Raw genomic sequence first — 25601 nt, forward strand, 5'->3', positions numbered from 1 at the left:
GGGTGGGCGGTGCTGCTACCATAAGGCCTCTGCATGGGAGCCGCATGGTTCATCCAGCTCTTTGACCACTACTCGGTTTCACAAGTCTTATCAGCACACATGAGGTCTGGGGAGACGTATTTCTGATGGAATTCTTGTTGATGTGTTCCACGTTGGCAGCTAGGTACGCTTGGCTTCTGCTCCTTATTCCTGTACTAACAGCAGCAGACACCATCTGTGGCAAAGTGAAAGAGCTAATGAAAACTCCCCGCGCTTCCGGCACTAACGTATCCCTCTGTGTGTGTGTTCCGTTCTGTGTAGCAGCACAAATCTCAGTCAGAGACTCCTGCAGAGCGAGGCAGCTGTAGTCATGCATGCATGTGGTACTGGCTCTCTCTTGATATGAAGGTTGTCTTTGCAAAAAGGTGGTTGAGGTTTCCTTTACCAGTATAGACCACTCCTAGGATTCCTGGAAGGTGAGAGGCCGTAGTACCCAGACTAGAAAGCAAACATGCCTTTATGTGCCCCTCCAGTTAGCAAGGAAACAGGTTGAGTTTGCTGTACCCGCTTACCTCCAGGAACACGGGGCTCTTGAGTCCACTGAAGCAGGTAACTTGGTATATTATCTTAACATTTTCCAGCGTTTTCCTACATTTCGTTTTCTTTTATCCCTAGTTATAATCAAGGGTCAAATATTTTTAATGAACATGAAATGAATTCAAATGCCAGTTGCATTTTATTGTAGGCTTCTTTTGGAGTACCAGACAGTAAGTGTTGGAGCACACGGAACATGCTGAATAATGAATGTCATTTTAGAATTTTATTTTTTTCAAGATTCTACTCAACATGTCCCTTCAGAAACAAGTGAGGACCCTGAAGTTGAGGTGACTATTGAAGGTTAGTTACTTAAGCCTTGACTCCAAAAGTTCACTTCTGGTCACGAGCATCTGTGTCACAGTCACACCAAGTATGCATCTCCATTCATTCTAAGGAAGCTGGGGACAGAGCAGCCCACGCCCCAGCAGGGCTCCCCAGTTGCTCTGGGAGTACCGGATGACAGATTCAAGCTGTGCAAATTAAATGAGACCTGCCCAGTGGTAGACCAAACTGTGCAGTGATAATTAAGAAGCGGGGAAAAAAAAAAAACTAACAAAAACCCCATATCCAGACTTAGATCCGCTCCCAGAGGCAGATTCCGGGAGCTTTTGGGTTATGAGAGAAGAAATTAAGAAAAGCTGGAGCCCCTGGTATCTGAAGAGGGGAGGAGAAGGCTGCCAAGGCTGGCCTCAAACTCTTAGGCTTCTGCAGTCCTCCTGCCTCAGTTTCCCAAGTAGCTGAGACTATGGGCAAATGCCATCACACTTGGTGAATCAGTAACTTTTAAAGCAAACAAGCCCTCCCCCAACTCCAAATACTCCTAAATGGATAATATACTATTTGTCTTTTGAAAATGTTTGGAAACAGTGATTACAAATAAAATTTAAAATAATCTCCAATGGCCAAGTTGCTTTAGCTCTAATTGTATTTTATTTTATTTTATTTTTTTGTTTTGAGACAGGCTTTCCCTGTGTAGCTCTGGCTGGCCTGAAACATACTATGTAGACCAGGCAAACAGAGATCTGTTTGCTCTGCCTCCTGAGTGCTGAGGCTAAAGGCGTGTGCCTTTAATATTTTTATTTTTCTTCTATTTTTTCTAGAGTAGGGTCTTACTATGGAGGTCTTGGCTGTCCTGGAACTGTTTTGTAGACCAGCCTGACCTTAAACTCTCAGGATCTGCCTGCCTCTGTCTCAAGTTGGCATTAAAGGCGGGTACTGCCATTCAGGTTTTTCTTCCCTCTCCAGCACTCCTCTCTAAGAGCCCCCTCCGCAGACTGCGTTCCTGAACAGCACAGGAAGCTGGGCTCTGACATTCTCGCCTGCTCTGCCCCATCATCTGAGGACGGTGGCAGTACATTGTTGATAGGTGATTTATATACAAGTGTGTACGCGTGTATCTGTGTCATTGCAAATGTACAGATGCATTAAAACACAAATTTTTGTCTCAAAGCTCAGCCCACCCCCAAATCCCCAAATACCACACATTTGGCAGCTCTTTTTTTTTCCTAACCACAGCATAACCTTTCTTGGTTTGGGAGCTTGGGTGTGCTCTGTCTCCTCTCTGTCTCTCTCCGTAACCTGTCCTGTTGTGTCTCCATTATACTGAAGATGCAAGTTGGGGTTGATGGCTTTTACCCGAAAAGAATAAATCTTTCCATTTGTCATGTGTCAATTTCAGTAACTTAACACATAGATGTGTCTTTTTCATTAACATAATTTTATTAACCTGAAAGCTATTTTGAAATCTTTGTAGTGAATTAAAGAATTGAAATTTTGTCACCTTAAGTTAAAAACCTGTTAAGGGCTGGCGAGGGGAAAAAAGGGGGCTGGCCAGGTGGCTCAGCTGGTCAAGGCACCTGTCACCAAGCCTGAGGACCTGAGTTCAGTCCCCAGGACCTAGACAGTAGGAGAGAGCCAACTCCTGCTCTCCAGGGCCTATTGATGGGAAACCTGGACTCTTCTCTAAACACATACAGTGAATGAATGAAGACATTATAAACTCTTAAATTGAAAACCCCTAATTAACTTCTAGAAAATTATAAGCATGTAAATCAACTTTGTCTTTTATATAGAAATGAGTAGAGTAAGTGCTTCTTTGAATTACAGAAATAAAACTTTGGATAAGATGAAGAACCAAGTTGGGTTTTGGGTTTTTCGGCTTGTGTTTTTTCAAGCTTTTCAAAACAGGGTTTCTCTGTGTGGCCCTGGCTGTCAAGGAACTCACTGTGTATACCAGGTTAGCCTCAAACTCAGAGATCCACCTCTGCCTCCCAAGTGCTGGGACTAAAGTCATGTGCTGCCACTGCCTGGCTTTGTTTCTTCCCTTTTCTTTTTTTGAGATAAGGTCTTTATGTAGCTCTGGATGTCCTGAAACTTGAAAATGTAGAGCGGGCTGGCCTCAAACTCCCATAGGTCCACTGGCCTCTGCCTCCTGAGTGCTGGGATTAAAGGTGTGCGCTACCACGCCCAGCACCACATTGGTGTAGTGACTGTGTTAAGATTGTCGTTTACGAAGTAACTCCTGTCTTACAGCACTAAAATTGCACAGGCAAACAAACTGAAGAGATGGAAAAGGCCCTAATGTGGTACTATATTTAGTGACAAGAAAAATCTCTGCCTATCATGAATGAAACCATTTTAAAAGGAAAAGCATGAGCTACAGAGATGACTCAGGAGTTACGAGCACTTGATGCTCCTGCAGAGGACGCCCGTAACAATCTTCTTTCTGTATCTTCAGTTCCAACCCAGCATCCTCCTTGGGAGTTCAAGGGCACCAGGCAAGCATGTGGTACACGTACACTCGTGAACCCAAACATCTGTGCACATGAAATAAAAATAATAAACCCTTGTTTAAAAAGGGAAAAGCATGGCCAGAGAAGAGACTTGGTTTTCTTTAGAGCTGTGCTTCTATTTTGAAGAAACGTTTGTGAAAAACGATCACCACTGCCACCTGGGGACAAGTGTTTCCCCAGTCACATCTTTCCACACTTCCCATATCCTTTATAGAAAAGAATAAGGCATCAGGGCAAGTTTCTGGGCTCTTGTTTGTGGCTGTCCTTGTGTGGCTAGAGGCAGCCATTCGCAGCTCACAGCTGACATGAGGGACCTGGGTCTGGGAAGCTTTGGAGCAGCCTGACTGACCGAGCAGTGAACATGGAGCTCACAGTTGGGGTTAGGTTGAACCGCCGCTTCCTTTGATGAGTACAAAGATGTAGGGCGTTTGTGGTACATACTCAGCACTCAGGGCACAAAGGGAGGGGCATTGCTACGCGATGACTACCACCAAACAGGTCCTGTGGACGGATGGACGGACGGACACACGCACACACACGCACGCACCACAAGTAGCCAGTCAATCTTGGTATGTTTTTTTCTTGCTTTTGTGAGAGTTATTTTAGCTAATAGACTGTTTTTGAAACACCAGTTCCTTATCACGCAGTGTCTTTAAGGGCCCTGCTCCCAAACCGCTTGAGCACACAGAGCCATTTGCACACATTCATGAGCTGCAGCCCAGTCCCTGAACTTGACTTTGTTTCATTGTTTTCTTGAAGTTGCTTTAGATTTGTTTTCTGATTCCTGTTGTGTTTTCATGGGCGGGCTCTCTGGGAATGTGTCGTTCTTGTTTCCTTAAGCCCACACAAATATTTCTGCATGCTTATGGTCTGTCCGGTCGCCCACTGCGCACTGCCACACATTACTGCAGAGCTGAGTGTGCTACCAAACAGCCGAGAGCCGAGTGAGCTTGGATAGTGTTCTTCAGCGCTGTGGTGTTGCCAGCGCTTAGGATTGGCAGTAGGTAGATGTCAGGATGGCTTCTTGCGTGCCTGAGATTAGCGCTCAGGGCATTGGCTGCAGCAGGTAGTGGACACCCCCAAGAGGGCAAGTGCTCATGTAGTCATGCCACAAATAGAAGAGCCTTACACGTGCCTGGCGATGCTTCTGTCCAGTAGAATGCTCAGCCGGAAGCAGGAGCAGCTCCCACCCTTCACCTTGAGGCTGCAGGGGGAAGCCCGTGGAGAGCTTGCAGTGATCCTGGAACTGCATTGGGCAGGGAGCTCGAAGCCACTGATACTTGGCTAAGCTGGCGTGTGGAGTGCTTTACGCAGTTCGTGCATAACCAGTGAGGAACCAGTGCAAAAGGACAAGTTATAGCTGGGACCCACCCCACTAGCAGCCTGGCTAGGTGCTTTGTGAGCAGCTGCCTCACCACCGGGCCCTGCCACCGGCCCCAGCGTTGTATTTGCTGCTGCTGCTGCTGAACCTTCATTTCTCACAGGAGAGAGGGGTTTTGCTAAGCCAATTTTATTAAATACTGACCTAGGCCTTTTTATAGTCATGTCCAATTAGACTATCTTCATAAAATATACACCAGTATGTCTTGCATTCCTCTCCCCCCTCCCCCTCCCTTCCTCTCCCTCACCCTCCCTCCCTCTCTCTCTCCCTCCCTCTCTCCCTCCCTCCCTCCCAAGACAGGATTTCTCTGTGTAGCTGTGGCTGTTCCAGAACTCACAGTGATCCTCCTGTCTCTGCCTCCCGAGTGCTAGGATTATAGGCGCTGCCACCATGCCTGGCTGTTGCATAGTCTTAAATGAATTTGACTGACTTAAGTAGTGAGATGGGTTTTGTTCTTTGTGTTTTTTAGGCAAGGTCTTTCTGCATAGCTGTGAGTGTCCTGGAACTCACTATGTTGACTATGCTGGCCTTGAACTCAGAGAGACTGCCTCCCTCTGCCTAGCAAGGGCTGGGATTAAAGGTGTGAGCTACTACGTACAGCTTAAGAAGTGGCCTGTTGATATAGAAGAAGATCTGCCTGGCTGTTTTCCCTCAGCCTCAGTTTGAGCCACACCATCTCTTGAGAGGCCTGGTAGACAGAGTTAAACCCAAAGTCGGCTTCAATCTGAGCACTCGGTATCCAGCTGTTTTACAGGGTTGAATCTCTGAGCCACTGTCTGGCCTCTCTTTGTTTCTTTTTTTAAAAATGAGAAAGTGTCTCCTGCATCCCAAGATGGCCTTGAACTCACTCTGTAGCCTACCTTGAATTTGTGATGAGTCTGTCCCTGTCCTGGGATTACAAGTGTGTGCCATGGCACCTGGTTTCCTCCCTCTTCCTGGAAGCCCAGACTGGCCTCAACTTGCCCTCCTCTGTCAAGTGCTGAGATCACAGGCTTGTGTGCCATGTCTGCCTTCAGCTGCTCAGCTTTTTTAAAAGGTCTGTTTGAGAGTAACAATTAAGGCCTTAAGACAACTGGCTTATTATTCTCTTGTATTTGAATGGTTGTCTCTGGTAGCCATTGTCCATAAATCGGAATTATTTCTATCCCATACTTATTGGTTGATTTTTGAGGTAAGGTCAGTGCTATCCCAGGCTGGCCTTGGACTTGGAGTGTAGCTGACTATGAACCTTGAATTTCTGATCTTCTTGTTTACCCACTTTTTTTCTTTTTATCTTTATAAGACAGAGTCTTACTGTGTAACTCTGTCTGGCCTGGAATAGAGAGATTCGCCTGTCTCTGCCTCCTAAGGGCTAGGGCCAAAGGTGCGTGCCACCACACCTGACAGCTTACACTAAATCTTTAATGATTTTGTGAGCCATATTTGCAGGTGGTGCTGCAACTGATAGTTTGGGCGTGGGTCGTGACCTTCTCCAGAATGTGGTGGTGGCTGTTCTTACTTGGGCCAGGCGCCCTCAGCTTTACTTTTCTGTGTGTTGAAAGATTGGATTTCACTTGGAGGTCCCCGCTGTGCCGTTGAAATAAACGTGGGCCTCACAAGTGTGCTGATCTATGTGTGCCCTGTGGCCCATCCTGCCCACATTGTACATGGCCCTGTGTTGAGGGAGTCAACATCTCTGGTCCCTTCTTTCTGGAAACTTTGTGCTATTGAGAATGTTCACAGAGCCAGCTTGGTGGTGCTTGCTATAGTCCTGGCACTTAGGAAGCTGAGGCAGGAGGATCATAAGTTCAGAGCCACTCTGTCAAGTAACAACAACAACAAAATGCTGATATATGCCTTAGTGGGAGAGCCAATGCCAGGGAGTCGAGCCCCAACAAAAACAGTAAATTAAAAACAAATTTCCAGCTGGGCATGGTGGCGCACGCCTTTAATCCTGCACTTGGGAGGCAGAAGCAGGCGGATCACTGTGAGTTTGAGGCCAGCCTGGTCTACAAAGTGAGTCCAGGACAGCCAAGGCTACACAGACTCTGTCTCAAAAAAACAAACAAAAAACCCAAACAAAACAAAACAAAACAAAAAGACTCAAAAAACCAAATTTCCTAAATTAACAGAAACCGATTGCAATATTTGACGTAGTTTCCCCTGCCCCTGTTTAAGGCCATTGGAATCCTACGTAAGCCTGTCCTAGTCACCTTCATCTTCTTTTTCTATTAACACTTGTATTGTCAATGGTGGAAATAGCTGCCACCAGTAAAACTTTTTTTTCTCAAAATACGTGAAATCGAACTCCACTCCAATCACAGAAGATTTTAGAGAAGGGGAGAAGGGGGAGCCTGGTCAGAGGGGACGAGGCCAGGCCCGGTGCAGTTCTCCTGAGTACCCAGAGTTGTCCTTGCCCCTGCACTGTTGGCACTCCCAGCTGCTGGTTCCTGCAGTAATGAAGGTTTTCTTTCTCAAGATGACGATTACTCTCCACCCACCAAGAGGCCAAAGAGCAGTGAGCCGCCCCCGCCTCCGCCAGTCCCGGAGCCCACCAACGCTGGCAAGCGCAAAGTGAGGGAATTCAACTTTGGTAAGTAGCTGCTGGGAGGAGGGCTGAGGGGCGGGCACTGGCTGGCCATAATGGAGGAGGCGGTGGATCTGTGTGAAGCCTGTAAGCAGCAGGGAGCCGGCGGCATTGGGTCAGCCACTTGGTGCCCTGTTATGCTTCAAGGGACCCAAACCCACATTTGCGAACTTGTCCCCTTCTTGTTTTCAGTTTTGCTCTGTTGCCCACTTGAATTGTAACTCCAGTTGCCAGTGTGTTCTGCTAAGGGACTGAGTGAAGTCTTTGGGTGAATTAGTTTTGTGGTTCATGATGGGATAGATCTGGGGCTGTTATTTAGGCCAATGCTCTACCTTGCTCACCCCAAACTTGAAAAGGGTATCTGAACCTCTCACGTTGTTTTTGTTGTATCTACTGGCTCTAACTGGGGTTCGTGTGTATGTAAGGGTGCTTAATTTTTTTCAGCATCATGTGGAAGTTGCAGCTACCTCCCAATAAAGCCTTGTATTTATTTCCACAGCTAACACGCTTCAGGGGGTGTTCCGGGGGCCGGGTGGGCCTGTCTCTCTCTCTCCATTGCTGCTTTGCAGTGCTTAGTTGGACTGGCCTTTTCTGACCTCCTGTCTTTCAGAAGTTTAAAAGCTACAAAGAGGCAGGCTTTGGACTGTTCCAAAAATAAGTGTAAAATGTCCCTCTATCTCTAACTGCTCCCAAGAACCACAGAAAAAGGACAGACCCTTGGGAAGGGATGAAAAGGACAGACTGAGGCGGGCTGATAGACGGGCTGTCTGCTATAGAGAGGCCGCAATGCCAAACTGCCCTGGTACTGAAAACACCTGCCCCTCATTTTCAGAGAAATGGAACGCGCGCATCACTGACCTACGGAAACAAGTTGAAGAGTTGTTCGAAAGAAAATATGGTATGTCTACACCAGTCGTCCTTTGAGGTCATCATTCAGGTTAGCCAGGCGGGTGTGCCAGTGAGCTGGGCCTTCCTCACACATCTGTCCCTTCCAAGTATAGAGCATGCTTGAAACTTAGTTTCCACGGTACCGTTAAGTGGAAGCAAAGCACGTACACACACACACACACACACACACACACACACACACACACACACACACACACACAAATGCACGTGTGCATACCACTGTGTGCTCGCTCTTTCTTTCATTCTTTCTTTTTCTCTTTTCTTGGAGACAGAGTCTCACTATGTAGCTCTGAAGACGAGCCTGGCATCCAGTTCACAGACACCCACTTCCCTCTGCCTCCCGAGTGGTGGGATTAAAGGCGTGCGCTACCACGCCTGCCTCAGGTGTATACCCACAGATTTACATTTTGTTGATCTTAGCTCTTGGAAACATTTAAAAAATAAATATTTTTTAAATGCACCAGTTTTTTGGGTGCATTGAATGTTCTATACCACCTATGCGCCTGGTGTGGAGATGGTTGTGAGCTGCGGTGCATACTGGGAACTGAACCTCTGTGAGAGCAACAAGTGCTCTTAACCCCTGAGCCATGTCTTCAGCCCCCAACATGTATTTCTAAGGATGGTTGAGAACTTGAATGGAAGTCTAGAGTTACAGTAAAACCCACTTCTCAGATGTTGCATCTTTTCATTCCTTAAGATTCCCTCAGTGTGCTCCTCTTCTTGTGTCTGGGCCTTAGCTGGAGCTTCTGAGCGACCCATTTCAAAGCAGGAAAGACAGACACAGCCCGTGTAGAAGTGGGAGATACAGCCGGCAGGGCATGGCTAGGCCAGGGAGCCTCGTCTTCTGAGTGGGCATGAGGACTGAAGGTGTATCCTGAAGATCCGGGGGGAGCGCGGTCCTGACAGGATGCTCCCTGTTCCCTGTGCCTTCTAGTCTCAGTCATCACCGTTCTGAGCTGACGTAGTTTAGTATGACACCGACTTCCTGACCCTCTGCTCCTCAGCAATGAAAAACCAAGGCTCCAGCTGAGACTAATTTATTGGACTGTTTTGTTTGCTTGAGGCACTGTCTCACCATGTAGAGCAGGCTGACACGGAACTCACAGAGATCCCCCTGCCTCTGGCTCCCCAAGGGGTGGAATCACCATCAGGCCACCAAGATTGTTATGTATATATAAGAAAATAATTGTGTGCCAAGTGCTGTGAAATTGTCGTAGCAGTCTTTGTGCTTCATAAGTTGAAAGCAACCTCAGTAGTAATTGGCCCCGAAAGATGAGTTCTCACTGTGCTGTATAGACTGGTGTTTGGGTTGGAGGGTTTAGCAATGTGTCCAGCCCGGCCACCGACATGTTGACATGCTTGAAGCTTTAATGCAAACATTTGTCCGTGGAACACTGGCTAGTGGTGACGCTGGTTGGTGGGGACTCGGTGTCCGCAGCCTGGAGGACATGGCCTATGACTGCTGTGCTGTTTTACCCTGGGGCAGATAAAGAGCTGTTAGCACAGGTAATGCAGGTCGAGATGTCTTCCACTCTGTCACTAATGAGAAGTCATTTTACACCGGGCCCGGTGGCGCACGCCTGAAATCCCAGCACTCAGGAGGCAGAGGCAGGTGCATCTCTGTGAGTTCGAGCCCAGCCTGGTCTACAGAGAGAGTCCAGGACAGCCAAGGACTACAAGAGAAACCTTGAAAAACCAAAACCAAAAAAAGAAGTCATTTTACAGGTTCAGTGGTGGATGATAAGTGCTTAGGTTCTGAACACGAGGCAGCTGCATTTTTATAATATACATCCTGACCGCTGTGGCTTTGGCTGCCACAGCCTTATGGGGACAGCAGCATTGGGAATTGCTTGTCACTCTGTCGTGGCGTTTGCTCAGAGCCTTGTCTTGTAATGATGTCCCTTTCTCTTTTCATCCTAAAGCTCAAGCTATAAAAGCCAAAGGTCCGGTGACGATCCCATACCCTCTTTTCCAGTCCCATGTTGAAGATCTTTATGTGGAAGGGCTTCCCGAAGGGATCCCTTTCAGAAGGCCGTCGACGTACGGCATTCCCCGCCTGGAGAGGATACTGCTGGCCAAGGAGCGCATCCGCTTCGTCATTAAGAAGTAAGATGCGCGTGTGCACTTGGCGGGGGGGCGGGGGGCGCTTCTCTGTTTTGTTTTGCTTTTTGTTTTTGTTTTCCTGTTTGTTTTTAATGATGACAAATACTTATTAACCACAGGCTGTATTTGAAAGCTTAAGTGTTTGTTTCTCCTTATCTTGTACTTTTTCTTTGTTCCTGTGTTTGTATGTGTGGTATGTGTTCTTTTCTGACACATACATGCATGTGTGTGCGCTGGTGTATTTGTAGGCCTGGAGGTTAATATGGTGGCTCACTCCTCCACCTTATTCTTTTGAGATGGGCTCTCTCAGCTGGTCTGTCTGGCCTATGTTGCTCTAGTGGTTGTCTCTGCCATCTGTGACTGGAATTACAGGCAGTCACATCGCCTCCCTGACATGTGTTGAGTGCTGAGGATCTGAGCCCTGGTCTTTTGGTTGTGGGAAAGGGCTGTGCTGAGCCACCCCACAGCAGCCATTCTTCCGTCTTGTACTGTGAATGTACAAAGTGTGCTTAGGTCGGGCCGGGGTTGGCTTTTCAATCCTGCCCACTGGGTAGGCCTGCAATCATCGCTTTCCTTCCTGACTTTCACACTAAGGAAAGTAGCCACAGCATCTGTGTGTTGCTTTTAGGCAGTGGTTCTCAACCTGTGGCAAACCTCTGCTTCCAAAATAGTTACATTATGATTGATAACAGTAGCAAATTTACAGTTAGGAAGTAGCAACAAAAGTAATTTTATGATTGGTGGTCACCACACAACATGAGAAACTGTATTAAAGGGTCACAACATTAGGAAGGTTGAGAACCACAGCTTTTAAATCTGGAAAACTGAAAGCCTGTGAACAACAGATTGGAAAATTAAAATAAGCACAGCTTGAAAGGAGGAATGAAAAGGAAAATAAAGCAAATGTTGGCCATCCCCCACACTGTTTGAAAAGTTTAGCAAGGGGCTGGAGAGATGGCTCAGGTTAAGAGCACTGCCTACTCTTCCAGAGGTCCTGAGTTCAATTCCCAGCAACCACATGGTGGCTCACAACCATCTAGAGTGAGATCTGATGCCCTCTTCTGGCCTGCAGACAAAACACTATTCTTAATAAAAAGAAAAAAGAAAAAGAAAAGCATAGCAAAGACGACAGCCTTCGCTATTCCCTAACCAAGTGCAGCTGTCAGTCGGGGCGGTGCTAATATAATATGCCCTTCTTAACATGGCGGCCACCCACACAGTCCATGCCCTTCTTAACATGGCAGCCACCCACACAGTCCATGCCCTTCTTAACATGGCAGCCACCCACACAGCCCATGCCCTTCTTAACATGGCGGCCACCCACACAGTCCATGCCCTTCTTAACATGGCAGCCACCCACACAGTCCATGCCCTTCTTAACATGGCAGCCACCCACACAGCCCATGCCCTTCTTAACATGGCAGCCACCCACACAGCCCATGCCCTTCTTAACATGGCAGCCACCCACACAGTCCATGCCCTTCTTAACATGGCAGCCACCCACACAGTCCATGCCCTTCTTAACATGGCAGCCACCCACACAGTCCATGCCCTTCTTAACATGGCAGCCACCCACACAGCCCATGCCCTTCTTAACATGGCAGCCACCCACACAGCCCATGCCCTTCTTAACATGGCAGCCACCCACACAGTCCATGCCCTTCTTAACATGGCGGCCACCCACACAGTCCATATGTATTTGGTTTTTGTTTTTAACTTTTTTACGTTTATTATTGTATATATGCATGCTTGTGCACATCTGCATGTACGGGTGGAAGTCAGAGAGTGTTAGGAATCTGTTCTTTCCACTAGGTGCGTTCTGTGGGTCAGACTCAGGTTGTCATGCTTGACAGTATGTGCTTTAGCCATCTTGGTGACCCCACCTCCATATGGCTTGAGTAAGATTACAGCATAAAGCTTAAAGATGTAGGAGGGCATTTGTAAAGTGATCGTGGCAAATGAAGACAGAGCAAACCTCTTAGATCTGTGAAGGCCTAGGTGGAAGATAATCTGTAAAATAAAGTGGCAAACATGCATCTAAACTGAGAGGGCCAGGGGCTGGAAAGAGGACTCAGCAGTTTAGAAGCACTGCTCTTCCAGAGGACCTGGGTTCAATTCCCAGCAACCACATGGCAGATCACTGTTATTTGTAATTCCAGTTCTAGGAGATCTGACACCCTCACACAGACATGCAGGCAAAACACCAATCTATGTGAAATAAATATAAGTAAAAATTTTAAAAGCAATGAGGTAAAATAAAATGAAAAGGCCAGAAGACTGTCAGTCTAGTAAATAGGTCTGAATATACGTGTGCCAGGACATGGAAAGGAATGTCATGTTGTTGTAGCATGGCCTTTACTCTCACCACTCAGGAGGCAGAGACAGGAGGAGCTTTATAGTTTGAGGCCATCCTGGTCTACATAGTGAGTTCCAGATCAGCCAGGGCTACATAGGGAGACCCTGTCTCAAAAAAGCATGAAGTAAATGTAATACTTAGTTTGTAATAATTGTTACAAGATTGAAAAAAGAAATGGAGTCTTTGCTTTCAAACATCCTAGCCTGTGTGAATGACAGGGTCACAGTTCACAGGATGTAGCTGTCCTAAGTGTCCATGAAAACCTTAACTGCTCTACCTGTCCAAAAGTGGCCTTACAGAACTTAGCAAGCGCTTTACATCACAGCCCATATGTTAAGAGTTGTGTCCCCTGTCCTAGCCTCCCTCACCTCCTGATGTGTCAAGAGTGTTGGAATAGTCCTCCACCCTCCGCTCCAGCAGAGAGGTCCACAGGGTGTGTGATTTAGGGTTTATGTGTTCTATGGGTTATCTGGTTATTGAGAAAAATATGACCCTGCCTCTTGCCCTGCACATACAAATGCTGTTATGTAGAGACCTTTAAAAACAAAGAACAACAAAAACAAGTTCATATAGACCTTTGAGAAACTTTTTTTTTTTTTTTTTTTTGGTGTTGGTTTTTCAAGACAGAGTTTCTCTGTGTAGCCCTGGCTGTCCTAGATTGATTTTGTAGACCAGGCTGGCTTCGAACTCACAGTGATCCCCCTGCCTTTGCCTCCCTGAGTGCTGGGATTAAATGCATGCACCACCGGCATTTAAATGCCCAGCTAGAAACATAGTTTTGAGTACAATATAGAGTTAAAGGATTAAATTACCATAACATTTAAAAACAATATCTGTAGCAGAGACATCTTTTCACCGAGGGTACCAGTTCCATAAAGCGTCTTCTGAGACAGTTAAGGTGCTGTCGTTTGGTGTAGGTGTGCTGGCATGCTGTCAGCCTTGACGGGTGGGGACTGTGTGTGTGCTGTGTTTGCCTTCTTGCTAGCTGCCGCCTGGCAAGTACTCACCATTCAGTTCTTTCCCTTTAGGCACGAGCTTCTGAACTCAACACGGGAAGATTTGCAGCTTGATAAGCCAGCATCAGGAGGTGGGTCTCCAGCCTCCAAGTGTACACTGCTCTGACTGCGGAGTTGTGACCACTCAGGGCAGTGCAGCCTCCTCTTCAGGCTGCTGTCCTCATAAAGAAAGAAGCCTTTGACCAGCAAGTGGGAGTCATTACAGAGCATGCACTCCAGAGTTCTAGTGCTCCGGAGAGGAGCGACAGACACATGTTCTGTAGTAACCACAGATAGATGGGTGCATCATGCTCCAAAGCCAGAGCTCCAAAGCGTCTCTGCTGCTGTGATAAACACTGACAGAACCAACTTGGGGAAGAGAGCTTATCTGACTTGTGGGCTGTCGTCCAGCACAAGGGAAGCCCAGGCAGGAGCTGGAAGCAGAGGCTGTGAAGGGATGCTGCCCTCTGGCTTCTCTTGCCTTGCTCAGCTACCCTTTAACACTTGTCCGGGGATGGCACCACCCACAGTGGGCTGGGCCTTCCCACATCAGTCAGTAGGCAAGAAAATGCCCCACAAGGTCCCACAGGCCAGTGTGATGGAAATGTTCCTCATCCTGGGCCGGAGAGATGGCTCAGTGGTTAAGAGCACTAGTTGTTCTTCCAGAGGACCTGAGTTCAATTCCCAGCAACCACAGTGTGGCTCACAACCATCTGTAATGTGATCTGCTGCCCTCTTCTGGCCTGCAGGTGTACATGCAGGCAGGGCACTATATACATGATAATAAATAAATAAATCTATAAAACAAAACAAGATTCCCTCTTCCTGGGTATTCCTGGTTTTGTGTCAAGTCAACAGAAGCTGTGACACATAGTTGGCCAAATAGGTCCTACATTTTTGGGAAGATCTGCCAGTTGTATTCTAACTGGCCTGGAGTGGGTGTGGAGGTGGCTCTTGCCATCCCAGTGCATGGGAAGTATCAGGCTGATGGTCCAGCCAGGGCTAATGTGATACTGTTACAGAAATAAATGAACTAACAAGCTTATCGTAAAGCCTGCATTTGTCAGTTGGCTGATTTCTCATTAGTTCTATCTAATTCAGGACGTAGAAAGAGATCGTAGTTTGTTTTGTGTTCCTCTGGGTAGAGCAGGAGTTGCCTGGTGTAGAATAATAAGTTTTTCCTGAAGTTTTAGAGATAACGTCTGTCAAACAAAGGGGGGGATAATTAACAATGTATTCTCATAACGGTTAACAACCTAAGTAAGTAAAATCTGCTAAAACTGGTAACACTCTTGCTTGTTTCCTCACAGTAAAGGAAGAGTGGTATGCTCGGATCACCAAATTGAGGAAGATGGTTGACCAGCTTTTCTGCAAGAAATTTGGTAAGTATGTTTTTCCCCTTTTGTTCAGTGTCTGGTGGGTGGCCTGCCTCCCACATCTGGAGGGCTGGTCCAGGCGCTGATTGCATCTGGACAACAGCAGATGGACCTCAAGATCAAAGGTCCCATTTCTTTGGGAACAGCTAGAGTGCTTTAGGGTGAGGCCTGTGCATTAGGCCAGGGCACGAGGTCTCACCGGGGTTGAGGGAAATGAGTTCCACTGGGTGTTACAGCTTAGCTCTTTTAAAATGAAATTGCCGGTATTAGGCGACAGTGGAAACTTGGGTCTTCCAAAGGCCTGTGACTATACCATGGTGTTACAGGTTAGTTAAGCTGCTGTGCTAAGCATGGCAGAGGATGCAGGAGAATGCACCGGAAGGCAGGTCCCGTGAGACATAGGCTGGGCCGGGCCTTCACCAGCGGTCAGCACCCATCTTGTTGCAATGGAGCAGGCTTCAGCAGCTGCCAAGGCTGCTCCACCATCGCTGCCTTGACTGCTTTAACTGGCAGTCAAGCCCCAGGCATCCAGCGGCAATTCTTCCCTAGAATAAACAGAATCTCTGACAGTCATGGTGGATTGGAGGAATGGCGACAGCAAGCCAGCCAGCCTTTATTTTCATGAATCAGGGATTATAAACCTTGTGCAGTGGGGAGGGGTTTGAAGGTGAAGGTGCCTGATTCACTGGGGCTGGGGGTGCCAGGATACTTGATTTACCTGCAGTGGTACAGTACCTCATTTACATGCAGTAGCATGGGCTCCTATCACAAGAAGGAAAACACAGTACTTAATTATCCTATGGGTAGGGGAAGAACTCCCAGATGTGATTAAAGGGTATTTCCAGGAATCCCCAGGTGCTTGCTGAACAGGTTCTATCAGGAAAGGGCCAGGCCTGTTATCTTCCCTGAGAGCTATGTGATGCTCCTTAGGGGATCTAGGGTTCCCCAGATCAGGGGAAGAGAGAACCTTGCTGAGAAAGGGAGTCCACCTTATAGACCGAGCTCTGGCTGTCCGGAAATATCAGACTGAGACATTAACCACCGAGTCCCACATTCCTCTAAACTAAATATCACAAGCAATTTTTTAAAAATTACATATATGAGTTTGTGTGTCTATGTGTGAGTGGGTTCCACATATGTGCTGGTGCCCACAGAAGCCAGAGCAGGGTGTTAGGTCTCCTAGGACTGGAGTTATAGGCAGTCATAGCCACCTAATCTGAACCCAGGTTCCCTGGAAGAGCAGCAAGCTCTCACTGAACTGCTGACCCATCTTTCCAGCCCCAGATGGAGTTTTTGTTTGTTTTTTTGTTTTGGTTTAGGAATGAGATGATATGATTTAGCTTAACCTAATGTATTTCCTGTTGCTTTTAGTTAAAAATATAAGAAGTTTTTTGTTATTGTTTTGGTTTTTCAAGATGGAGTTTCACTGTGTAGCCTTGGTTGTCCTGGACTCGCTTTGTACACCAGGCTGGCCTCGAACTCACACAGATAGATCCTCCTGCCTCTGTCTCCTGAGTGCTGGGATTACAGGCGTGCACCACTGCACCCTGATATAAGAAGTTCTAAAACCAGCCGCGCGTGGTGGCGCACGCCTTTAATCCCAGCACTCTAGAGGCAGAGGCAGAGGCAGGCGAATCGCTGTGAGTTCGAGGCCAGCCTGGTCTACAAAGTGAGTCCAGGATGGCCAAGGCTACACAGAGAAACCCTGTCTCGAAAAACCAAAAAAAAAAAAAAAACCATACAGAAGACAACAGATTCAACCCTTGTGGTTTTGTTTTGTGTTGGAATGGAGTGAGCCTTGCACACCCTAGGCAAATGCTCTACCTCGTACTGGCAGGTGTTGGGCAAGTCCTCCACTGTGAGCCACACCCCAGCCCTAAATAATTGCTTCATGAAGTTCATTTACACAGTGTAGGCCTTTGACCATTTGGGTTGAGTTTTCTTTTGGGTCCAATGTCATTTGTTGCTGTGACATAAGACACACATTAGGGCCAGGACACGCGTCTGTCCACTGGCCTCCTAGGGCCACCACAAGCCTGTTTTGGGTTTCATGGGGTTTGCTATGTGTTTATTATTGGCTTTGTTGTTTTGACCAAGTCTCACTCTGCAGATGGTATGTAGCCCAGCCTGGCCACAGACTCACAGTGATTCTCCCTGCCTCTGCCTCTGAGTGCTGAGATTAGAGACGCAATTGGCAGTGCTGGGTTTGTGTGATGCTGAGAGAACAGACTCCAGGGCTTTGTGCACACTCGGCCAGCACCTCCTACAGGTGTCATCAGGTTCCCTGTTTCAGGAGGTTGTTTTGGTTTTTGTTTGTTTGTTTTTATTGGTTTAGGGCGGCGTGTAATCTTTGCCAGCCTGGAATTTGCTGTGTAACCAAGCCGACCTTAAACTAAAGGCTTAAAGCAAAGCCACCATGTTTTGCTTTGAGTCTTAGATATTTGGACACTTAATGTTTTTGGTTTCTTAACATTATAGTGCCTTTTTTTAAAAAAGTTCTCTGTAAAGGTGTCCAGTCTACACATGTTTCTGTTCATTTCTGTTTCCCACTGGAATGTCTGGGGTCCACGGAGGCCAGAAGAGGCTTTTGGATCTCCTGGAAACCGGAGCACAAGTGGTTGTTAGCAGCCGTATGGGCACTGGGAGCCTAACCAGGTCCTCTGCAAAGGCAGCCAGCGTACTCACCTGCTGAGCCATCTCGCTAGCCCCCAAGTGCTTCTTGTTCCTCACTCTTCCCTGTGTCAGGAACAAATCAACTTTTCTTTCTTTTCTTGTTTACTACACTGGGATAGTGGCAAAGTGGGAAGTAGCTATCTCCCCAGACATGTCAGGGTTTGAGCCTGCCTGTCCTCCCAGTATGCTAATCAGCCCGGGGGCAGGAAAGAACCCAGCCAGTACTTCCCTAGCTGAGCAACCTCGATCTGGTGATGGCCGTTGTTTATTGTTGGGGATGTCGCTGTTGTGTCATCCTGATTGGTGTGTAGGAATGACATGTGCTTCTGAGTGTCTTGCGCTCCAAGAGTATCACTGTTGGCTGCTATTGTCACCCAAGAAGAAGTGGCAGAGGCAGGAAGTGGGAGGAAAGCAGAAGCAGCCTGTGGAAGATAGGTCGCTTTTTCAAGTGTAGCTGAGGAAGAGCCGGGGCCTGGGATCTGGCTCTTTGTAAGGTGCTTGCTTGGCATGCCTGAAGTCCTGGGTTTGATCCCCAATACTACAAAATAATTTTAGAAAACATTTGGTTTGTGTTTTGAGACAGGGTTTCTGTGTAGCCCTGGCTGTCCTGGAACTCTTTCTGTAGACCAGGCTGGCCTCGCTCTGCCTGCCTCTGCCTCCCAAGTGCTGGCATTAAAGGTATGGATCCTCATCACCACCATCACCAAGAAGAGAGAAAATAAATTAAGAGGTTTAGGAATGTGGTAGACTGCTTGCTTTTCATACATAAAACCCAGAATTTTATTCCCAGTGACCATCATCCTAAAGAAGAACTTTACTGGGCTAGCATTTTGGTGGATCTAGAAGTGTGGCTGTTTGATAGCTGGTGAGAAATCAGCAGCTATTGGTGGCCTTTGTAAGGTTTCTGAGGTGATCTCGCCAAAATCACCCAGGCGTTTGCTCTACTTTCACCAGAATCTACTGCCTGTAACTGGCACCTGTACCCTCCTTCCTACAGTGCAGGCAGCTCAGGAGGGGAGGCCCGGCCCAGACCCGTCTTGAGAGCACTGGTTATGGGCAGGACTTGCTGATCGTGGCTTGGAGAAGGTTGCAGACTAGGCAGGTGGGGACTGGAGGGATACACAAGATAATTGGAGCCCTAGTTGACCAGTAGGCAGTGTCCTTGCCCTTTGCTCCTTTTTCCTCCTATTGAGACAGGTCTCACTGTGTAGCCCAGGCTGGCCTCAGACTCCAGCAATCTCCCTGCCTCTGCCTCTGCCTTCTTAGTGCTGGGATTAAGGCCTTTGCCACTGTACCCAGCCTTCACCTTTTTTCTCAACTATTGTCAATTCAAACATTATTCTATTTCCTAGAAGGCGTGTTAAAATTAGGTCTAGTCTGTCTTATTTAATAGGTAAAACAGGTTTGGACCTGAGCCGTGGCCATTTTCTGTTCCTCTCAGTTAATTTCCTTATGCTGCTGTGATGGTGATGCACTTGTGTATGGTTTCTCAAACACATTGGAGCCCTTCAGTTGTTGCTAATAGGAGGGATGACCATGTGGCTTGGGGAGCTAGCTCACTGTTGAAGCGTGAGGCCCTACGGTTGTTCTCCAGAACCATGCACATGGTGTTGCCCTTGTAGTCTCAGCAGCGGGGATCCCTAGAGCTTGCAGAATATGCAGAGGTCACCTACAGGATCCAGGGGCCATCTGTCTGCTGGCTTGGTACCAGTCATTGGAATCTTTCTTTCTTTCTTTTTCAAGGCAGGGTTTCTCTGTGTAGCCCTAAACGTCCTGGACTCTCTCCATAGACCAGGCTGGCCTTGAACTCACAGAGATCTACCTGCCTCTGCCTCCTGAGTGCTGGGATTAAAGGCATGTGCCACCACACTGGCTGGAATATTTCTTTTTCTTTTCTTTTCTTTTTCTTTTTTCTTTTTCTTTTTTTTTTTTTTTTTTTTTTGAGACAGGGTTTCTCTGGTAGCCTTGACTGGCCTGGACTCACTTTGTAGATCAGGCTGGCCTCGAACTCACAGTGATCCACCTGCCTCTCCCTCCCGAGTGCTGGGATTAAAGGCGTGCACTACCACGCCTGGCCTGGAATATTTCTTTTTAAAGCTGTTTGGATGTAGTTTCAGACTAGAGATTAGTAAATGCATTTAAACCCTCCCCACCATCCCCACCACCCCCACCACTCTGCCCAGGCGGGACCTCCACATCCCCTACCTCAGCCTCCTGAGTGCTGGGATTGTAGGCTCCTCCCCATGGCTGGCTCTTGTGTTTGAAGCTTTGCATCTGGGGGTGTTCCTAGTGTATCACCACGAGTCTCCTGGCTTGCTCTCATTTTCTCCAGCTGAAGCGTTGGGGAGCACTGAAGCCAAGGCTGTACCATACCAAAAATTTGAGGCACATCCCAATGACCTCTATGTGGAAGGACTTCCGGAGAACATCCCTTTCCGCAGCCCTTCGTGGTATGGCATCCCACGGCTGGAAAAAATCATCCAAGTGGGCAACCGGATTAAGTTTGTTATCAAACGGTAAGGTCACTGTCTGTGAAACAGTCTTCAAAGGGTCTTTTCCTGATTCAAGACCTGTTTGATGAGGATGGGTCTTTTCCCCCTGAGTGGCCCCTCCTTTGTACACTGTAAATGCAGCGTTTCATTACATGAACTTATCGAGCAATGGTTTTTCTGGGATAGTACTGACATGTACAACGTGGGGCCCGAGCATGGCTCTGACCTGTGAGCCTAGCGCTAGTGCCAGGGCAGTGAAGTGAGAGCATTTGACACAGGGAGGTGTGTGTGCCCTGGAGAAGGATATTCCATAGCGGGGGCCGCACGGAAGGCAGGAAGCCGTGATGTGTGCCTGCGCTCTCACAGTGTGAGGCATGGGGTACCCCACAGGTGGCACCCAACAGTGTATGTTTAAAGGGCCCTGAAGCAGAGTTGCCTGTGCTCTCTGCTACGTGGTTGTGTGCACGTGTGGTCCATGGCTGCAGTGGCTGCATTCGGAAGGATGTGCTGTGGGTGGGTGGCGTGTGTAGGGAGCGGACTCAGAAAGCTGGCTTCCCTCTGCCTTGTGACTTGGGTGTTTGTCAGGATTGAGAGCTACTTGCCCAGAGGCGGTTCAGGTATCCAGTCCCTGTAGGACACGAGGTGGCAGGTGGAGTAGGTTTGGAAGAGAAAGTGGCTGGCACAGTTATTTGTGCAGAGACCCAACAATCCACCAAATCTGCTGTTCTCAGAACCACCGCCAAAATGGTTTGTTTCCCTGTACAAGAAGGAAGAGTGGGGCACACTAGCAAGTGATTGACAGCTCTGTGGGCGGCCTTGACACTGCTCCTAACTGCTCTGACCACTAATGCCAACAATGCTTTCACAGACCCGAACTTCTGACTCACAGTGCGACTGAAGTGACTCAGCCACGGACGAATACTCCAGGTATAGTCACCCAGGAGCCCTCCTGCCCGTCCTCCTTCCTTTTATTTAAATAATGAAATATCTTTGAAAATCTTTTTTCCATATTAGTGGGAACTGAGCCCAGTGCCTCGAGTTGGCAAGAGCTCGGGCCACTGAGTGTGTCCCTGGCACTCCTTCCTTGTCATTTTGAGGTAGACCCCCCAAGTTGCTCAGAGGAGCCTAGAACGCACTTTGTAGCAGCGGCTAGCAGTGGGCCCGGGACGCCTTGCCTCAGTTTCTGAAACAGCTGAAGGGAAAGACCTGTGTCATTGGCTCAGCGGAAGTTAACATTTTTCTGTAGAACTCCTCCATGAGGGAATTCTGTTCCCAAATAGTCTTTTCTTGTTTGTTTTGGTTTTGAATTTCCAAGACAGGGTTTCTCTGTGTAGCCACGGCTGTCCTGGAACTGGCTCTGTAGAGCAGGCTGGCCTCGAACTCAGCGATCTGCTTGCCTCTGCCCGGGTGCTGGGATTAAAGGCGTGCACCACCAAGGGAGTTTTGATTCTAGCTAGTTACATTCCACCTGCCCAGGTGCCGTGTCTGGCCAGTTCATTCTCTGTGAGTCCACTCCCTCCGACTTTAGTCTTTGTTCCTGTAGCCCTCGTTAACTCTAAGCTCGCACACTGGTAAGAAAGCCCAATAAGCCGCAGAGGGAGACGTGGCGCAGTGCTTCAGGCCACGTGTGGCTCTTCCACAAGACTAGAGTTTGGTTCCCAGTACCCATGTCAGGCATCTCAGCTGTCTATAACTCCAGCTCCAGGGGGTCTGATGCCCTCTTCTGACCTCTGGATTTCTGCACTCGTGTGTGTGTGTGTGTGTGTGTGTGTGTGTGTGTGTGTGTGTGTGTGTGTGTACACACACACATATATATATATAAAACACAGGTTTGTTGGGTTACTTACGAGATCATGGATGAGGGGTACGGGTGATTCAGGCAGCTGCATCATCCAGGTCCCCTCTGCAGCCGTCTTCAACATCCGTGCACTTGCTGGGCCGTCTACAGGTAGGGCACCAGGCAGGAATCGCAGGGGAGGCTGCTCCCTCTCCCCCTTCAGGGAGTTCCTAGCCTGATCTTGTTAGAGGCCCACATAGTGATCACAGCTGCTCTGACTGAGATGGCAAAAGCCATACCGTGCTGCAGAGCCAGCCTCAGTAACAGTTTGTCCCTCCCTCCAGCTCTTATATTTTTGCACCTCACTTCTCTGATGGCCCCTGGACCTTGTGAAGGGATGCAGGTCCCTGCTTATCCTCTGAGCATGAGGCTATTATATCGCAGCAGCACATCCTTCTGGCAGTGTGAGCGCTTACCAGTTCCACAGCAACCAGTTCATGAGAAAGTTGTCTTATGCCAGACTTGGTGGGGTATCACCTTTAATCGCAGCACTTGGGAGGTAGAGGCAGCTGGATCTCTACATAAATGAGTCCAGAACATTCAGGGCTACACAGAAACCCTGTCTCAAAAAACCCCAAAAATTCCTTATCTGATGTTTTTGTGTTTTTGTTTGAGACAGGGACTCTATGTATCCTATGCTCACTGCAGACTTCTGGTACTCCTCAGATGCTAGACTTATGTAATGGAGGCTCTCCCCTAGCCCACCTAGTTGTTAGCCACAGTTCAGTGTGGAACCTCCTGGCACGCTCTGTGGTCTTCGCTTGCAGGTGCCTGTGGCCAACCCAGTAGAGAAGTGACTGGAGCAGCCATGACAGCTGCCTTGGCTTCAGGGTAGCGGCAGGCATGTCCTACCTGGAGGAAGAGTCCACAGCGTCAGGCACTGGCAGGCAGACGTCTCTCCTGGACAGAGCATTGTTAATTACACTCGACTTTGCTTCTTTCCAGTCAAAGAAGATTGGAATGTCCGGATCACCAAGCTCCGCAAGCAAGTGGAAGAGATCTTTAATCTGAAGTTTGGTGAGTGGGACGGAGTGGCTGTTCCTTAGTTTACAGGCAATGGCCGTGTTCTGCATGCATCTTGGAAGTTCAGAGCGTAATAGGGAGCATGCCAGAAAGCAAGCCTTAACTAACTTCTGCTACTCAGCCCTCTCCTTAAACCGAGCCATTTGGTCTCTCTGCTTCTGTTTTCTCCTGTGTCACAGTGGGGGTGAGAGGGAGGAATTGGGGAGCACCTTAGGGTCACTGTGCACTTTTAAAGTACTGTTTGTAGTTTCTGTGTTTGGTGACTCATGCCTGTAATCCTAACTCTTGAGGGGCTGAGGCAGGAGGATTGATATCACTTTGATAAGTTTGAGGCCAGCCTGGGCTACATACACCAAGAGCCTGCCCTAAAACACAAAACAGAGCCGGGGGTGGTGATGTACACCTTTAATCCCAGCACTTGGGAGACAGAGGCAGGTGGATCACTGAGTTGGAAGCTAGCCTGGTCAACAAATTGAGTCCAGGACAGCCAAGGCTACACAGAGAAACCCTATCTCGAAAAACCAAAACCAAACCAAATCACTGGTTTCTAAAAGTATAATGGTATAGTTTATTTTACTTTTTAAAAAGATTCTAGAGTTTTTAAAATATTTTATGTTTTTCATCTACATGTATGCATGTGCAGCACATGTGTGCCTTATGCCTGTGGCGGTCAGAAGAGGGCATCAGGTGCCTGGAACTGGAGTCATGGGTGGTTGTGAACCACCATGTGGGTGCTGAGAACTGAATCCCAGGTCCTCTACAAGAACAGCAAGTGCTCTTAATTTCTTAGTTATCTCTCCAGTGCTGGCAGCATTATTATTAATTATGATTATTATTATTATCATCATCATCATCATCTTCCACATTCATTGTACTAAGTTAGATTTTAATAGTGAGTGGCTGTGTGGTTTGATTGTAAGGAAGCAGGTTCAAACCAGGAGCGCCTGTGTGAAGGTCTGCGCCCACGAGCTAGCTTCTCTTTGCCTTTCAGCTCAAGCTCTCGGCCTCACAGAGGCAGTGAAGGTGCCGTACCCCGTGTTCGAGTCGAATCCGGAGTTTCTGTATGTAGAAGGGCTCCCTGAAGGGATCCCCTTCCGAAGCCCCACCTGGTTTGGGATTCCCCGCCTTGAGAGGATTGTCCGAGGGAGCAATAAGATCAAGTTTGTTGTTAAAAAGTAAGTTGTCTTTGCCCCCACAGCCTTTTGCCATGGTCCTAGCCGGGCTGCCGCCCCGCAAGTCTTTTGTTCTCAGCTAGACTTCTATGTCATCCCTGCAAGCTCCTGTCATGGTGTAGGTTCTGAACACTGAGCTTTGTCGGACTGGGGATCCTAGGCCAAGGTTCTCTTACTGAGCCATGTCCTACCTCCTCACTGGTAGACTCTTATTCTTCGGCAGTCACTGCACCACTGAGCACGTGCTCCAGCTAACGCCCAAGCTGTCTACTATCTTCCCAGTTACTTACTATTCAGTGGTTAGAGGGATTGGTCTAGGAGTTACGGCAGCTGGAGAGATGGCTGTCTCAGTCACTAGTTTATTATTGTGAAGAGACACCATGACCACGGCAACTCTAATAGAAGAAAGCTTCTAACTGGGGCTGGCTTACAGTTTGAGAAGTTTAGTCCATTGTCGTCATGGTGGGGAGCACGGTGGCAAGCACGCTTGCTGGAGGTGTAGCTGAGCTCTACGTCCTGATGCACAAGCAGTGGACCTAGTGTGAACTTTTGAAACCTCAACAACCACACCCCTACCCCCACTCACTCCCCCTGGTAACACCCTTCTACCAATAGGGTCACTCCTTGGTGACTAATTCACTCATGGTGAGTGTTTATAATAATATATGATGAGCTCATTGTTTAAACCACCACATCCCAGTCTCTCATCCCCATAGGCTTCCAGCTGTATCATAATGCAATAAGCAACTAGTCCAACTTCACAAGTCCCCATAGCTTCTCACAGACCCAACACTATTTCAAACTCCAAAGTTCAAAGCTTCTTCTGAGACCTCCCGTAAAATAAAAAAACAGATCACTTACTTCCTACATACAGTGGCACAGGATAGACATTATTGTTCCAAAAGGGAGGAAGGCGAGCACAGAGAGGAAATAGTGGAGCAAAATAGTACCAAGGACGAGCTGGGCAACCTCCAGACTCTGCATCTCCATGTCAGAGGCCAGAGCTCTCTGCAGCTCCCTAACTAACTCCTTCCTGCCTTGTGGGCTGCAGCATGCTTCTCTCTCAGGCTAGTGGGCAGGTGTCCCACAGCTCTGGCATCTCCACCCTTGGGGTCTGTCTCTAGGGCAGTCCTCTCTGGGCCTCCCTGCAGGGCTTTCCCTAGTCATGGAGGGAGGTTCCTGATGTGTCCTGGCCCGTGGGGCAAATCGAATCAGGGTTCAGGGAGTGGGGATTGAAAGTAGGGCACAGAGATGCAAGAAATAACGAGTCCAGTCTAGAAATTTCTGATCAAGACTCTCCTGTAATGCAAACTAGTAAGACCATATAGAGATCAATAGGATCTATTCTAA

The 25601-nt window shown here is 48.0% G+C and overlaps 1 protein-coding gene across 1 annotated transcript in view; it reads left to right on the plus strand.

Annotated features, from left to right (window-relative positions):
* The window catches only part of Gtf2i (general transcription factor IIi), an 85175-nt gene that overhangs the window by 47599 nt on the left and 11975 nt on the right, over window positions 1-25601 (plus strand). Inside the window, exons 12-21 of the mRNA XM_051161349.1 lie at window positions 814-876; window positions 7208-7321; window positions 8148-8213; window positions 10147-10330; window positions 13712-13770; window positions 14989-15060; window positions 20060-20243; window positions 21088-21146; window positions 23002-23073; window positions 24071-24254. Of these exons, the coding sequence (XP_051017306.1) occupies window positions 814-876; window positions 7208-7321; window positions 8148-8213; window positions 10147-10330; window positions 13712-13770; window positions 14989-15060; window positions 20060-20243; window positions 21088-21146; window positions 23002-23073; window positions 24071-24254 (1057 nt within the window). The remainder of the gene's footprint in view (window positions 1-813; window positions 877-7207; window positions 7322-8147; window positions 8214-10146; window positions 10331-13711; window positions 13771-14988; window positions 15061-20059; window positions 20244-21087; window positions 21147-23001; window positions 23074-24070; window positions 24255-25601) is intronic.

The sequence above is a fragment of the Acomys russatus genome, chromosome 19 (assembly GCF_903995435.1).
Source record: "Acomys russatus chromosome 19, mAcoRus1.1, whole genome shotgun sequence".
Classification (NCBI taxonomy): Eukaryota; Metazoa; Chordata; class Mammalia; order Rodentia; family Muridae; genus Acomys; species Acomys russatus.